The 15,902-nt window shown below is 48.2% G+C and overlaps 7 protein-coding genes across 7 annotated transcripts; 3 read left to right on the top strand and 4 right to left on the bottom strand.

The window, feature by feature from the left end:
- Positions 1-145: 145 nt before the first annotated feature.
- Aud_004862 (18S rRNA methyltransferase BUD23) lies at positions 146-1,074 on the bottom strand (the record flags this gene model as incomplete). Its single annotated transcript, XM_043289798.1, has 2 exons — positions 146-962; positions 1,052-1,074. 2 exons carry the CDS (start codon positions 1,072-1,074, stop codon positions 146-148), a joined length of 840 nt encoding a protein of 279 aa, XP_043145733.1.
- Positions 1,075-3,164: 2,090 nt separating this feature from the next.
- On the bottom strand, positions 3,165-7,700 carry Aud_004861 (GTPase-activating protein BEM3; the record flags this gene model as incomplete). Its single annotated transcript, XM_043289797.1, has 3 exons — positions 3,165-3,172; positions 3,236-3,856; positions 3,929-7,700. The coding sequence occupies 3 exons, from the start codon at positions 7,698-7,700 to the stop codon at positions 3,165-3,167; spliced, it is 4,401 nt and encodes a 1,466-aa protein (XP_043145732.1).
- A 901-nt stretch (positions 7,701-8,601) lies between these two features.
- Aud_004860 (mitochondrial distribution and morphology protein) lies at positions 8,602-10,332 on the bottom strand (the record flags this gene model as incomplete). The annotated part of the gene is made up of 3 exons (XM_043289796.1): positions 8,602-8,733; positions 8,791-10,016; positions 10,077-10,332. The coding sequence occupies 3 exons, from the start codon at positions 10,330-10,332 to the stop codon at positions 8,602-8,604; spliced, it is 1,614 nt and encodes a 537-aa protein (XP_043145731.1).
- Positions 10,333-11,252: 920 nt separating this feature from the next.
- Positions 11,253-12,144, top strand: Aud_004859 (pre-rRNA-processing protein PNO1; the record flags this gene model as incomplete). The annotated part of the gene is made up of 3 exons (XM_043289795.1): positions 11,253-11,331; positions 11,385-12,031; positions 12,088-12,144. The coding sequence occupies 3 exons, from the start codon at positions 11,253-11,255 to the stop codon at positions 12,142-12,144; spliced, it is 783 nt and encodes a 260-aa protein (XP_043145730.1).
- A 237-nt stretch (positions 12,145-12,381) lies between these two features.
- Positions 12,382-13,224, bottom strand: prs3 (proteasome core particle subunit beta 6; the record flags this gene model as incomplete). The annotated part of the gene is made up of 2 exons (XM_043289794.1): positions 12,382-13,069; positions 13,127-13,224. 2 exons carry the CDS (start codon positions 13,222-13,224, stop codon positions 12,382-12,384), a joined length of 786 nt encoding a protein of 261 aa, XP_043145729.1.
- A 413-nt stretch (positions 13,225-13,637) lies between these two features.
- On the top strand, positions 13,638-14,450 carry Aud_004857 (HCNGP domain-containing protein; the record flags this gene model as incomplete). The annotated part of the gene is made up of 3 exons (XM_043289793.1): positions 13,638-13,721; positions 13,774-13,825; positions 13,888-14,450. The coding sequence occupies 3 exons, from the start codon at positions 13,638-13,640 to the stop codon at positions 14,448-14,450; spliced, it is 699 nt and encodes a 232-aa protein (XP_043145728.1).
- A 513-nt stretch (positions 14,451-14,963) lies between these two features.
- Positions 14,964-15,867, top strand: pre4 (proteasome core particle subunit beta 7; the record flags this gene model as incomplete). Its single annotated transcript, XM_043289792.1, has 3 exons — positions 14,964-14,993; positions 15,051-15,198; positions 15,263-15,867. The coding sequence occupies 3 exons, from the start codon at positions 14,964-14,966 to the stop codon at positions 15,865-15,867; spliced, it is 783 nt and encodes a 260-aa protein (XP_043145727.1).
- Positions 15,868-15,902: the final 35 nt, after the last annotated feature.

Below are 15,902 nucleotides of genomic sequence, written 5' to 3'. Positions count from 1 at the left end.
CGTACAAGCAAGCGCTCGGTTAAGTAGTCTAGAGCAAGGGATCTGTTAACCACTGCGTCGCGTCGATCTTGCTGTACTTCTTGCAATGGACGAATGACCCGGAGCTGCGTAAATTGTGGCACACAGCCGGACAGAGCATGTAAAGCTAAAACGCAGGACGCCTCTTTCTTCCGGTGTATTTGGAATTTGCTTTCACAATTTTCCCTTTCTTCGCCATTTGTTCCTTTTTTCGCAGAATCCAGGCCTTGTCTCCTTTCCTGGATGGCTGGACCTTGCTGCGCTCCGCGGCTTTCCTCCTGGCATCCAAGATGTCAACATCATTCATGCCTTGGACAACGCCAGTAATATCGCCATGCAGTCCGCCACCTCCGACGGTCAGGACGAGATATAATTTGCCATTCTTTGTGCCAGGGTCATCTTCTAAGATACCAGCTCCGAAGCCAGCTCTTACAGCAGCGCCGCTGATCATGGTCCGTTGCGCATCGTTCTTTGGATAGAATTGGCAGACAGCACGTCCGCCTCTGCGGAGACTGGAGTATAACCCCTCAAAAAATCTACGAAGACGGCCCTCGGGGCTGACATCGCTTGTCTCCGCATTGCACAACCACTGGATAGCACTGATACTGATAGCCGCGTCGAAGGTGCCAGGCCGAAATGGCACGCCCTGCCCAATATCAGCCAGGAGCAAGTCACCCTCGACGTCTCGTTGCAGTGCCACATCAAGCATGCTTGGTGAAATGTCCATCCCGACCCAGGTATGAGGTCCACCCTCCTGAGGAGGAACTTGGGAAAGGATCTCGCCAGAAAGGCCGGAACCGCACCCCACATCAAGGATGAGCGATGGAGAACGAAGATCGAGAAGCTCCAGCGCTCGATGGGTCATATCTGATTGAATGTTACGAATACGGGATGAAGTCGTGTATTTTCGAGATTCATTGTCATCGTAAAAAAGATCGGGAGGCCTTTGCGTATGGGATTCGAAAACTCATGTCAGCACCAAGCGTAAGTGAAACAAGAACAAGAGTAATGTTTTCGCATTGAGATAACCCACAGAACATCCTCAGGACGAGACATGGCTGGCAAGGTGAAATGAATCGCTGATCCACCGAAGATATGTATCGGAATATGCCAAAGAGAGAGCTTTACTGCTTCTTTTAGCTCAGCAGGGTCTCAGTTCAACAGGGTGAGTGAGAATCTTCAATTATAAATGTGAACGGCACTATGCTGGAAAGTTTATTTGGTAACCAAGCTGCCTTTGTCTCTTTCACTCTTCGAATATTATCTTGCTATTGGGGGGAGGGGAAATATTTTTTTCTTTTTCTTTTTCTTTTTTTTTTTTTGGTTCTCCTTTACCCACCATTTCTTCAATCTGATGACGGCACGGTGGCTGATTTGCCCGCTTGAAGCTCCAGGCCTGAGGCATCAAATCGCAGCCGTCCGGTTGTGGATGAAGGCGTCCAACTTTCGGACAAGGTAGATGCCCACTATAGACTACCAGACATACCAGATATGACTAGCCACCATAACGCCCCGACGCCGTGTTCGATATACCCTTTCACGACATTTTATAGACGCACTGACGTTCCATAGTCTCCTCTTGAGCTTTCTTGCTTCCTGTTCGACTCCCATCCTTCTTGTTGATTCGTTTCCAATTCCATTCTAGGGACAGCTAAGACTCGTTCTACTTCCGGCTTCATCGCCTTATTATCTTGAAATGTGGATCCTACCTCTTGTCGGCTACTTAGGGGTCATTGTAGGATTTACTTTCCTAACACTAGCTATAGGTAAGCAGCCCGACAATGAGACTCATTGCGATGATGCTTCAGTTTCGCAAAACTAGCCTAAACTCGCTTTGAGAAATTTGTAACAGTTCCCAGAACATCTGAACTAACTACAAATTAGCATCGGGGCTATACTATCTATCAGAGCTCGTGGAAGAACATACAGTCTTCGCACGTCGGGTGTTGACTCGATTGATATACAGTATCATCGTCATCCAGATTCTTCTCTTCCTCTTCGATGGATTTCCCTTCTTCCTCTCCATCTTCAGTATCGGCTCACACATCGTGTACGCGAGCAACTTACGACGTTTCCCAATTGTCAAATTGTCTGATCCATTATTTATTTTATCGTGTGTCCTCGTTGGCTTGAATCACTGGCTCTGGTTCCGCCATTTTTCGAACCCGCTACCTTCATCACGAGTGGGCAACTGGCGTCAGCCGTACGAAGTTGATATCGAAGATATGCCAACTTTCACCGAGGTGGCTTCTTACTTTGGACTCTGCGTGTGGCTAGTTCCATTTGCCCTTTTTGTTAGTCTCAGTGCAGGGGAAAATGTCTTGCCAAGTATGGGATCTGAGTACGCGACAGGCGAGCATGTTCCTGCCGTAGGACGTACTCGCAGTGCTTTGTCATCAGATGGAAAAATGAAGAATAAGGGGATGGCAAAAGCCGTAGTAGACGGCGTCAGGGATTGGATTAGCGAAAACGGCGAATTGATGGGCTTCTGGAGGGGTGAACGGACAAGAAGATTTTAAATGTTAACTCTACCACCACCGTTCATAGACCATCCATAGTAGTCTGCCTTCTTGATTTGCTTGTTCCGATAGAACTTCGCAAGGTAAACCATCTTATTGGAGAATACCGAATTGGCGATTGTAATAACCCATGACCTTTAAACTGTGGGGAAGGTGTTATAGACAAAGTATACATTGATACAAAGCTCGGAACCCTCAAGATAGATACTGCTTGATATAAGTGTGCACTGGGGTCAGCTAAAGTCACAAAATGGCGTCCAAACACGTCTGTATCAGATAATTAAGGCACTGACTCTTGGGCCACCGCTGCCAAGATATAGTCCTCGAGAACAATTAACATTAACATTAAGTGCCTGGATGTAGCTCCTTCGTCGTATGTATGTATGGCTTCGTGATTATCATTCCACGTCCGTCCAAATCGTGATTGACATTAACCTTAATCATGAAAGAAGACATAATGCAAGGTTATAATTGATGAATAAAACGCACATAATATGCAAGAAGAGGAAGGCAAAACGGTGGGGATATAGATGTAAAGGCAGGGAAGGGCGAGTCAGTGCCTTGGTGGAGGAGGTATGGTGTGGAGATGCATGGAATCAGAATTCCACTCGATACATGATCATCTTATCATTCACCTGGATTCTCTCGAGTCAGTTTGCAAAAGAAGGCTGAATCGGGCGTAATCGACAGACACTTACTCTGATCATCGCGCATAGCTGGGAGACCTGAGCTTTGGTGGTTGTATTCCATGAACAACATAGAGCTCTCCCTTCTCTTGGCCTTAGCAGAACGGGAATTATCAACGGTGGGCATCAACATTCTATTCATAGCTGGGGAATCCGGCTGCCGGTTGTAATGTTCCACTGGGTTATGAGACGATTGCTCATAACTTGGCTGCATTGAAATAAACCCCGTGTCATGTCGTAAATCATCTGCGACTTCTGTGGGCCTGCGAAACGTTGTTTGGTTATACGCAGGCGTGGGCAAATCTGAGAACATCTGATGGCGTGGAGAGCGGATGTCTTCTGGGAGCGCCGGCCGATCAACTTTAAGCTCTGCTGGTTCTAACCGGCCTTCTGGCATTTTATCAAATATGCTCTCAAAGTCTGTGAGGAACATGGAGAAAACTGGGGCTGGAATGTTGAGCGTTGGTGCAAAGACAATGCCGACATTTCTGATTGTCATCTTGTTCACTTCGGAGTTGTTGACAATAATAATCAAAAACTGAACTAGTGCTCGTAATAAGGCCAGGTTTGGCCGTGGGAGCCTGTGGATAAGTGAATTAAATGCCAGGATTTTCTTCTGCCGCTCATCCAATTCTAAAAAGGGTTCGATTAGCATTGCGCCTCAGAGCGAAGTGGAGAGAAAAGAGGGAAGGAAACTGCACATACCGAGCACACGTAGAAAATCCAGATGTAGTTCACGAGTAAGAACAGTTGTTGGGAGCTCCCGTAGATATTGCTTGAAAAGACTGGCCACAGCATGAACATCGTAGTACTCATCACCAGCAAGGAAGTCAACATCCCCTTCAGTATTGAAGCGTTCCTTCAGCGCTTTGACGACCACATTGGAACCGCTTAATCGAAATATACCTTCCTCTGTTGCTGCTCCCTTCGCCTTGAGATACTCAATGCAGCGATAGACAACAGCTGGTAAATCGACGTCAATACCTTGTGGAGCGCAGTGCTGCACAGCCTCCGCCAAGGGTATTCCGAATACAGGCCTGACGAGGTCTTTCCTTTCTGTAGAAGGATTCACGAGTGCTTGAGCTGACGAAGGTTCTTGACTCGCCTGCAGCTGCGAGGCAAGATCATACGATGACCTTGTGCGGAAACCCCAGATGCTGCGCTTCTTCTCCTTGGTGCTAGTGACGGTTTTATTGCCCCAGGCCCCTGCATCCTGGATCACTGTACCGTTTGTAGGTCCAGATATCACCTTAGATGAGAGCTGAACATGATCCAAAGCCGGGTTTGTATCCAAAGATTCCATTGCTGCCTCTAATGGGAACATGGGGGATCTCGGTGGTTGCTTTTCGGGTGGAGGACCCAGAAGAGGCGGTTCCGCAGGAACAGCATCATCATAACTGAATCCTTGCACAGTATCGGTCAAGTCCATCTCCGCGTTGTTCATTCCCTTGCCACTCTTTTTGCCCCCACCTGCGAAGAGTTTAGATTTCGAGGTTGATTGAGAGACATGTCTTGCTTGGGTTGAAACTTGACTCTGCGGCGACGTGTTCTCTGTGCCCTCATTATCCGATTGTCCCTCAACATATGCCAGGAGTGCTTCGACCCAAGCATCCCTTTCTTCATCGCTCTCAGCGCAGAGCACGTGCCTCACAAGCGCTGATGAGTCTTTTCTTTTCGGTTCCAATATGAGAAAGGCGTGTCGGTATTGGTTTTCAGTGTCATCTTCGGCCCCGGACAAAGGGTTATTTGAGTTATTTGGGGGGTGCGATTGCTTGCCGATCTGAGCATTGAAAATCTTGATAGTCCCGAGGTGAGGACCACCTGGCGATTCAAAATACTTCAACTCAGGCCCATAGAGTATGAAGTATCGTGCTTTCCAGCCGCCAAAATTCTTGCCCCTTTTTGTCAAATACCCTTCCTTTTGGGGTTTTCCATCTTGACCTGCCAAAGCTTCCGAGGTCGCTTTACTGTTGCCCTTCAGCAAACTTGACTCGTCATCTCGCGGCTCAATTGCATCCAAAGTAAGAAACTGGCAGATCGCTAATGCCGCTCTCTCGTCTACGGGTGTGTCAAGCAGAGCTTCGAAGTAGGAATTCAAGGCCGCACGTCTCGCGTCGATTTTCGCAGGGGAATGACCGCTGAAAATCGATCTATCTGGCAGTTTCATCCACAAAGCAGACGATTGTCTTATCTGTTGATCCAGCTGCGGGAGGGCCGCGACGACTTTCTCTACGCGCCAAAGTTCTAGGTTCTCTGACCGCGAAAAGACACCCAGGGTGAATACTGGCTCTTCTTCGGAGGGCTTTGGTGCCATATAGCTGTTTCTAGAAGGCCTAAGTCGCGACGAAGAGACCTTCACTCGTATCAAAGGAAGAGCGTTCGGAGGCAAAAGAAGACCGGGGAAATCCTCAGACATCAGGCCTCGATATATCCCGGTGGCAGGAGGGCAGGGTGACCGAGGATTGCCCTTTCTCGAGCCATGGTCGATTGTGGGAATAGGCCTGTGGGTAGCATCAATATGCGAAGGACTAGTATCAGTAGACATAGAAGCTCCGGGAGCAAAGGGATTTGGATGATGAGTAGCGCGCGGGGACAGGGCTAAGCCTGCGAGGCTATTCTCTGAAGACATCGGCAGATGTGCCAATGAGTTTGGCACTTCCCTGGGCATCCGGGGCAAGGGAGAGCCTATAGGGCGATCTTCTGGTCTTGGGCTGAGAGGCAGTCCCGGACTCTTCGGGACTGCGAATGCGGGTTGATCGTTCAAAGATGGCGCATGGTTGTTTCGAGGGCTTTGAACAGAAGTCAGAGAATCCTGATTTTCAATTGGAGAGGACGACGAAAGGTGTTGTCGGGGGCCCTCAGATATCCCGAGTGTCAGTCCACTGGTAGACGTTTTGCCTGAAAGATATGTTTGTGGTGTCTCTTCTTCAGTAGCCTTAAAAGCGCCCATTTCCCTGTCAAGGGCTGCTTCCCGTTCTCGATCATCGTCACCCCTCGTTTTCCGCCTACCACGCTCAACCGGCAATTCGTCGACCTCCAGAATATCTTCGTAATCGGATTCTGAATCATAAATGCCGGAGTTCTCCATAGCTGCAGGTTGTGCTTGTCCGAGCTTCAGTGGGGCAGGAGGAGGCTTGCGGGAAGGATGAGGAAGTCTCTGTTGTCTATCCTCCGCTGGCAGGGTCTCGTTCAGAGCTGAGCTAGAACTGGCCAAAGAAGTTGGGCTTGCTGCTGACATTTCTTTCCGCGAGTAAACGAGCGATTGCGAATTTAAGTGCTGATCGAAATGCTCTGTTTGTTCAGGCCGCGCGGTGTCAAACTCAGTGGGCGATGTCGTATTCAGGCACGGGGAGTCTGGTCCGGCAGGAGACAAAAGATCTGTTTTCGCTCTCGGGGCGAGAACGGGGCTGTCGCAGAGATCCTGCATGCCCACATTCGTGCTCTTCGCCTCTGATGATTCGCCCTGGTCCTGTTCTTGCTTTGATAAATCCTGACTGACACGGATGACCCCATTATCGGCACCTCGAGACTGAACAATGTGATCAGTATTGGATGGCACCGGAGGTATAGAATTCTGTAGCTCTTTGGCCTTTTTCTTATATCGCTCCTTCTCTTTCAAGGCGCGCTCAAGATCCTTATTCAGGCCAAGTATCAAAGTCCGCTGCTTGTCCACCAGTCTCCAGAGTTGCGCATTCTGAGAGGCTGCATGATGCTTCTCCTTCAGGAGATGTATGATAACAGCCTCGGGGGATCCTGCGGTTGCTATAAGGTGATCGATATCAGCTTGGCTGACCGCGCTGGCATCGAACGACGACTTATGGGGTTGAGACGCTGACGACAGAGAAGAGATTGCAGAATCAATTGATGAAGTGCGGGGCATAATACGGTGCCCCGGCGTTCGGTCCCCAGACATTGATTGCAAGGAGTCCAGTAGTGATACTGGAGATGATGTTGGTGACTGCACCGAGTCACCTGTATCCGATAATTTGCGTGCTCCGATGTCTTCTATCGCAGTCATACCTCTACCATGCTGTTTCAGGTCACCACGCGCCCTATCGCCTGCCGACGATGTGGTCAACTTCTGGCCAGAACCGGATAGTTTTGAGGGCAATGCAGCAAACGCAGCATGGGCTATTCGACTAGTCGAAGAATGGTTGGGCGGCGGAGCTGTTTTAACGGATGATCGAGGGGATACAGGACTCTGTAACAAGCCGAAATTGTCTTGACTGTCTTCTCGACAACAGTCACTTGTATTCAAGGGGGAGGGCGTTGGTTTGCGGGGGCCAGTACCAGCGACAACCCCAGAACGTAAGGGCTGGGCGTCGGCTCGCGCAACTAAGTAGTCACGAGGAATAAGATTTCCTGTCAACGGGGAACGTGGGAATTCTGCATCCCTCGTTTTGGGTGAAACGGAGTACGCTGCAGATGGCTGGTTGAGACTGGGATTGTTGTCGCTGCCGTGCCGAAGCTGCGACATGGCGAACTCGTTAAGGAGTCGAAGCTCAAGTCAGCATGAGGAGGGTGAGGAGCCAGGCAAATAATGATTCGACACTAAGGAAAGCCGGTCGGCACAGACTTAGGGGTTGGCGCCAGGGGTCGCACTTGAGAGCAAATAATAAATGGCTATTGATCAAGCTCCATTTAATTAGTATCCGTGTGCTAAGTTTGTCGTATTCATTGCGATGCTAGGGTTGAAATTCTCAGGCTGGCATCACTGAGATGAAATTAGGGATACATGATAAAGACATGGTCTTTCCCAAAAGAAGAAAATAGCACAATGCCTATCCATTGAGAAGTATTATAGTCTGGCAATTAAAGTCAGATCTAGAGCAAGGTGATATTGATTTATTATTATTATGGGCGTCTTTTAATCATGATTGCTACGCTATGAATGATTTATGGCATGCTCTGGGGCAAGGGGGCCATATTTCTCTATAATGACTTCTACAACTTTGATCATATTCTGTTGCTATTCACTGATACTGAGAAGAAGGAGGACGACATCTCTTGCGTGTTGTGCAAGTTATCTTCTACCATCTAAGGTCATTATTACTAAAACAACACTGGCACCTCTGAATTCTTTTTGATGCTTAGAGAAGGTCTTTTTCGGAATCTTGGCCATCAATCGCTGTAGAATCTCCGAGCTCAACACAGAGACAGAGTAAACAAGTTCCAAAAAGGAGAAAGCGAGAGTTACTCTAAACAGTAAGTGTTTAACAGGGAGCAGAGCTAGTACGCAGGCCTTATTTACCTTTAGAAAGCTTGATCTGAAAATGGAGGGGATTGTCTCTATAACGCCCCGTGCCGCAATGATCCCTGCCGTCCTCCCCAGAAACCCAGTGTAACGCCATAGAAATACATATAAGAAGGTACATAAATCATGCTATGTTTCCAGCCATTCCCATGAATATTGCCTGAGCGGCCAGCTGAAGAGACCAGAAGCCAACCTTCTTGAAACGACGTTTGCGCGCTTGCTCATCAACCACATCCCGCGCAAATGCATCATATACCTAGAGAAAACAAATGAATCAGTATGTATACATACCAGTCGCGCGTGGAAGGCTTACCGCGGCCGAAAGGTCATCCATGAGCCCGCTGTCAAAGGTCGTCCAACTACCGTCAAAGTCCGCAAGTCGTTTGACAAGACGACAATGGATAGGAATGAAAGTTCGCCTCGAATTGATGTAGGCCACAATGGGGCGTATCAGCGCATTGTTTATGTACGAAAGATCTCGGGTAAATAGAGGCACCACTGCCCTAACATTGTTCAACTGAAGCCGCAGATCAGTGACTAAAAAGCGTCTATCGTCGTTCGAAGCAGAATCGTCCATTCCAGATTCACGGCGTGAATCTGACTCATGATATTGGCTGGATATGACTGTTGCTTCTAACCGATCGTAAAGGCCGGCCATAACTTGCGCCAAACTTTCATCACTTTCAGCTGGAAACATTATGTCGGCAACAATATCAACGGTGCCCTCATGTATCCAGGAAAAGGGGCCTTGTACCCCCCGATTGAGATGATCGATGTTTAGCCCATCGATGCGTATCCTGCTGTGCTTTTTCCATGGGCTGGGTTTCCCATCCGCCTCAATATTATTATCCATCTCGGCGCCCGCAAAGCTGTGACTTTGCCGCGGGTGAATAGTGAACAAGGAATTGTCGAAAGACCCTGTCATCATGTTCGCCGACATGAAGTCATAGAGAAGCCATTGCTTTCTCAGTTGTGGAAGATCGCATGAGAATATACTCACAGAGAATGGTCTGAAGTTACCCGGTTGGTAGACCGTAACAAGGACATCGCTCATCTTGAACGAGTCAATCTCAAAGTCTCCAGGATAATGTTCGTGTCGATAAGATTTCGGATCCAAATGCTCGTCCGACCAATGAACAGATCTTCGGTCGACAACTCCTCGAATTCCCTTGACCTCGACATCACGCAGAAGCCCTTTTCCATTGATCCATTTTGTGAAAGACAATGTAACGTTAACTGTCTCAATGGACACGTCAAACTGTGTGTAATTCGTATCCTCCTCATCGGGTATCGATTGCTGATCCGCAACTGGCTCAGGGCTAGAGCGTCCGCTCAAGGCGGCAGCGGCAGCCACCGCAGCTGCAGTCTTCGACGAACCCTTACTGACGTGCCCTGTTCCCTGTCCCGGTCGTCTTGAGACGAACACGTTTTTGAACGTTATGACGCCGTCCCTCCATTTAGGAACAATGGCGGATTCAAAGACAACCTTCACTCCCGATGATTTGGTGAGGTAATTGCCCACCCACCCTGCCAGTGTTTCTTATAAGTGTTAACACATATAGTTCGAGTTAGACCGTCAGTCAATGCCTTGACACATACCTTGAGCCAACACCGTGTTTATCGCGATTATCAACAACGAAACGAACGTGGTGGTCCCTAGGACGATCCATACAACATGACCCAGCAGCACCCATGAAAAGAGTGCAGTAATCTCGTCAAAATTGAAGGGCCGAACGCTACGGATAGAGAACCACTTGAATCGTACTTTCAAACGAGACCAAAAGCCATTGGCTGCAGCTAGCAGTTCTTCTTTCGTAGGTCGATGCAGATGTGACATGTGGGGCAGACGGTTCATAATGTGCCGGCTTGTGAATCCCTCAAAGTGCTCCTCTTTTGACTTCAAATTCCCAGATAGAGCATCGCTATCCGCAGTTTCCCGAGACGAAGAGGGAGAAGTATTCTTATCATTGCCAAGCGGCTCATTCGAGTGTTCTGACTTTGGCCCATCATCCTTGTTTGTGTGCAAACCTCTTTTCCATGTGTATAGTGACGCGCAAACAAATTTCCTATCGAGCAAGTGACTTTGCGAGATGAATTTCTCTGGGCCGATTGCGCAAGATGTCCCAGCCTCTACTGCACATGGACTCGGGGAAACTCCGAGCATAAGAAAGCTACCAGATGCAAAGCGCTTGGTAATATGTCTCGTTCGCGGCGGCAATGACGATATCTTCCGCACATGGGTATTGAAAAGAAATCTTCGGAGCCAATTTACTGTGTTCGGTGACTCGAAGATAAAGGTCATGCGGCTGTTCCGGAGCTCACGCCCAAGCAGAGGATGTGCTGTGTCCCAGATACTGGTGTACAGCCTGCGTCCGAAGTTGAAGGACATAATTGCCGTCACATTCTGAACATTTCCTTATAAGAAGTCAGTCCACAGAAAGAGGATATAGAAATAACGTTTGGTATAAAAGGCTGCAAAGGCTAGACGCAAAATAAGGTGGGAAATACTTGAACTTAAGTTCCACAATGAAAACTAGAGATGTAAATATGACACTTTTGAGAAGCTTCTCGCCGCTGCCCAGACATGAATCTTTCCATGAAATCATCCCGCACACCAGATGTTTGTCTCGTTTGCAACTAAAAAATCCATGACCCACATGCACATTTCCCTACCACTGCCCATAAAATTTGCGATAACAAGCCCCTCAAGTGATCGTCAGCGAAACCTATCTACAGAGATTTAATACTTGAGATAGCGATAGATAGACGACGAGAATGCCAGCACCGACAGCGCTTCTTCGAAAGTCTGATGAGCCCCTCTCGGCCGAAGAGCCATCTTTGGCTTTTTCTTCAGGTTTGTTCAGTCACTGTCTCGATCGATCCGTACATTCGCCTAACAGTCTCAAGAGCAAGACGACGAGATTTTGATAGATGCACAAGCATCCGGCCAGGGAGAAGCACCATCTCTGATTCCCGTCGAGGCTGCCCGGGACAGCGACATGCGCATTGATGAAGAAAGCCGACCAGTGTTTACACCAATAGCGGATGCCGGGACCGTGCTGCGAGTTGAAACTCGAAAGGTGCCAGTTCCTCCTCACCGTATGACGCCCTTAAAGGCGAATTGGCCCAAGATTTACCCGCCCCTGGTTGAACATCTCAAACTACAAGTGCGAATGAACATCAAGAACCGAGCGGTCGAACTGCGTACCTCTAAATTTACCACGGACACAGGAGCATTACAGAAAGGCGAAGATTTCGTAAAGGCGTTCACACTTGGCTTTGATGTCGACGATGCCATTGCCTTATTGAGGCTTGACGACCTGTATATTCGCTCATTTGAGATCCGTGATGTCAAGGCTTCGTTGAACGGAGAACATCTCAGTCGCGCTATTGGGCGAATTGCGGGCAAGGATGGGAAGACCAAGTTTGCAATCGAAAACGCAAGCCGAACACGGGTTGTGCTTCAGGGTACAAAAGTTACCATTTTGGGCAGATTTAGAGATTTGGGAATCGCCCAAGAAGCCATTGTTTCTCTGATCTTGGGTAGTCCTCCGGTAAGTCGTGTTGCGTCATATTTCCCGTCTCAAGAGCAACTGCTAATATATAACAGGGTAAGGTGTATGGAAACTTGCGTAAAGTGGCGTCTCGCATGAAGGAGCGATTTTGATACCTATATTCGATTCTTTCGTTATTTTCTTCCTCGGTTTGACGACAACTTTACTTGGCATGACATAGGCGTTTAGGGTTATGGTAGCCAGTGTTCGAATGCGATACATTTGATGTGATGTTATAAAAAAGTTGTCCCCAAGCAAAGATATTCCCTCCCATGCTGTCATTACATATTCGGATGGACTGTTATGAGTAAAACAGAACAAACAAGTGAGGATACTCGACAGTAACCCCTCTAGTCTTTCTTCAAAGGTGTATAGATCTCCTCTATCCCACTCTGGGTGATCACCATCATCTGTAATCCATCTCCAACTTCGATATGTCTCTCAACAGCACTAGTGAATGCGTCCCGAACTAGTTGTTCGACCGTCGCCCTTGGTAATGGCTCCGCCTTCTTCGGCTCAAGGGCATGCCCTTCCCCGCTGCCTGGAATGTACTGATTCTTGAAATTAACTTGATTGTCCAAGAATGGCATGATCAAGCTCGCTGCCGACCCAGCTGCTCGGCATTGCTCCCTTTCGTACGAGCCTACTGGATCGTAGCTGTATAACGCCCCTTTACCTTCCTCGTCCAAGCCTGCAAGGATCGCATGGACATAGTAAGGGAAGAAGCGCTTCTGGTAAAGAATAGTCGATAGCCGTTGAGCACAAGCTCGTACAGACATGGGCTTTCCATGCTGGTACTTGTACATTTTCACCACTGCATCCAGCCGCTCCTTGAGTGCTTGACCATCTGCGGCGAAACCCACGACCGAGAGCAAGATATGGGCACCCTCCCCTGTCTCAGCATCACCTCCAATCTTGAAAACCTTGGGAACGTAGCGGGAATTAATGTTGTAACCCGCAACAGAACGAGTGTCACCTGCTAGAATCGCAAAATCTGAACCTGTGATTCCCAGGGTAGAGCCTCCATTGTCGGTATATCTTAGATCAGAAGTCAGTGACGGTTCAGATAATCTGTAGCACGATCCTGTTACATACGGGTAGAACGAGTGTTCTCTGACTGCAGCGCTACTTGGTTGAGCAAAGGAATATCCAATGGCCTCACTTTGAGGGTCGTGAGCCATGATCGAGGCCATTTTCGTTGAGAATTGGCTTGATGAATGCGAAAGCGAAAGGAGGTCAGATCTGTGATCTTATGGACACAATGGACGCTGTATCGTAAGTTGTGCGATCTTGAGGGTGAGTGTGGTTGCTGGTGAGGAGGTAGGTTGGTCACTAAGTACTAAGGTATCTGACGCGATGCTGTAGCTGCCTTCTGCTTAGCTAATTCCATAGCTTACGCCACAGGTGGCTTGATGTGGCTTATTTGCTTGAGTTGGTTAAACTGGCACGACGAATACCAGAAATAATCAAACATAGCTTTTTGCTAATTTGAGTCGCAAGTGTCCTCTCTGAATTGATTTATTTGGTGAAGGGTATAATCCTGTGCACCGGGAAAAAACGGGCGGTTAAGCAGCCTCTAGAACAACATCCCTACACTCCTTGAAGAATGACGAGCTTGCTGGGTCTCGGCGCATATCAAAGCAGTAGCGAGGATGAGGGTGAACCCAGACATTCTTCATCAACGCCGAATGTATAGGCTTTGGATTGCTAGTCTGATATCTGTTCGCTAATATTAATTTCAGATCCAGCACAATGATCAGGGCACTAAAGCATCAACGACCACAGGTCGTATAAGTGAGCCCCCCTCTTCTCCTGAGTATCCTCTAGCTGGAGCAAAGGCTAATGACACGATATAGCTCAAACTGGAAACACCAACAACCATAATCTAACAAATGAAGCTCCTCTCAAGGCACTTAGTGGACCCATGATGGGACCGCTGCACGATGAAGCGCCGTCTTCTGCAGACAAGCTTCCAACTGATGCCCAGTTGTCCCCTACCTCAGCAGCACGCTCATTGATTCATGATTTAACTCTACCTCCCGTGGCGAATCTGGACATTCCCCCGTCTCCGCCTGGCTCACCGGAGCCCGTGGCTAATGCGAAGTTTACCCATTTTCTCTCATTGAAAGGGCAAGGTACACATTTCAATGAGAAGTTAGCAAATTCATCGTCACTCAGAAACCCCAGTCTCCTACGAAAATTGATGGATCATGCAGGGATTGACGAGCAAGCGCAATACAATACTTCTTTGCCTGCTGAATTGTCCAATCCCTCTGGTTTACCGAGTTGGGGCTACAAGGAAGAACTGTTGAAGTCACAGAAAGAAAGTAACTACGAGTTCGAAGAAAGGAGGCGTACGGGACAAAGGGAAACCATTGATTTCGTGCCTTCCGTTACCACAGACTCCAGCATTACGTGATCTATCTGTGTATGGATATGTAGAAACTATTGGGAAAAGCATGAACTTCTCAAAATTCCAGAGTACTTTGAATTGAAAAAGTAGCTAGGAGGAGATCAGCGGGTCATCTAAGATTCTTCCAGGAATCCTACACATATGAGAATTGGTTCATAGAGATATATCCACTATCCTATCACGTTTATCAAACTCTCTTTTGATCTCATATTTTAATGGCATTTATGGTGGGGACAACATGCTCTGTATGGTGACGCTGCTATAGTATTGAGGAATTTAACGTATAGGCGCGCGGCCATGTCCACCGGTGGGTGACATAAGGCGCTAACGTAACCAGAGCTCCGTAAGCTCTCCTGCCTAGCTAGGCCGAACCCTGCATCATCGCATTCCTGATACTTAACCGCCTTGCTCCTGCTAAATAAGCTGCGCACCTCTACTTGCTCCGGATTTACATTCATTCCACCTCGACTGAATTTAGCTCGTACCCTCTCAACGAAACGCTCAAGTGCAGCTTTCATCATGAATCATTTTCCTGAAGCCTGGGGCCGAGTGAGTACCGGATTCCCCCAGTTCTTATTGGAGTACTAATATGTCTCCTTCTCAAAGCCAAGAGACGATGTATATGGACCTTACAATCCGTCATACCTTCAGACTTCTGGCCTCAAGTCACATACACAGTCTCCGGCTGTGACGGGCACGTCGGTAGTAGCGGTCAAGTTCAATGGAGGAGTTGCAATTGCCGCCGATAATTTGGGTACGTAAAAGGGGAGATCTGCTTTGCGACACACACACAACTGACCCTAAGATCCTGTCGATAGCATCATATGGCTCTCTTGCTCGGTTCTCCGATGTCAAGCGTCTACGTGTATTTGGTGAATCTGCTGTCATCGGATTCAGTGGTGACGTGTCTGATATGCAGCATATCAACCGTCTTTTGGAGTCAATTGACATCCGGGAGAATTACTCGACCTATGGCAACACGCTGAATGCGAAAAATCTGCATACCTACTTGTCCAAGGTTTTTTACAAGCGACGTTCTGAGTTCAACCCACTGTGGAATCAAGTCCTTGTTGCTGGGTTCGACGGTAACAACCAGCCTTTCTTGAGCTCTGCAGATTTGCTCGGAACAACATTCTCAGCCCCACACCTTGCTACTGGATTCGGTGCCCATCTCGCTATTCCGATCCTGCGTCGACTGTTCCCCGAGGAAAGGCCTGTTGAAGAAATCACCAAGGAAGAGGCGGTGAATGCGCTGAAAGAGTGTCTCAAAGTTTTGTGGTACCGAGATGCACGGAGTCTCGACAAATTTTCGTTGGCAGTGATTACGAAGGAAGGAGTGGAGATGCATGAGGACCAGAAAATTGAGAAGCAGAGCTGGGCGTTCGCCGAATCCATCAGGGGATACGGAGCTCAGGTCAACTGATTTTCAAACGGGAGTCCGTCGCTTGAGATTCGCTG

Source organism: Aspergillus udagawae, assembly GCF_001078395.1.
Source record: "Aspergillus udagawae IFM 46973 DNA, scaffold_3, whole genome shotgun sequence".
Classification (NCBI taxonomy): domain Eukaryota; kingdom Fungi; phylum Ascomycota; class Eurotiomycetes; order Eurotiales; family Aspergillaceae; genus Aspergillus; species Aspergillus udagawae.
The sequence above is the reverse complement of the archived record's forward strand: the minus strand, read 5'-3'. Positions and strand labels throughout refer to the sequence as shown.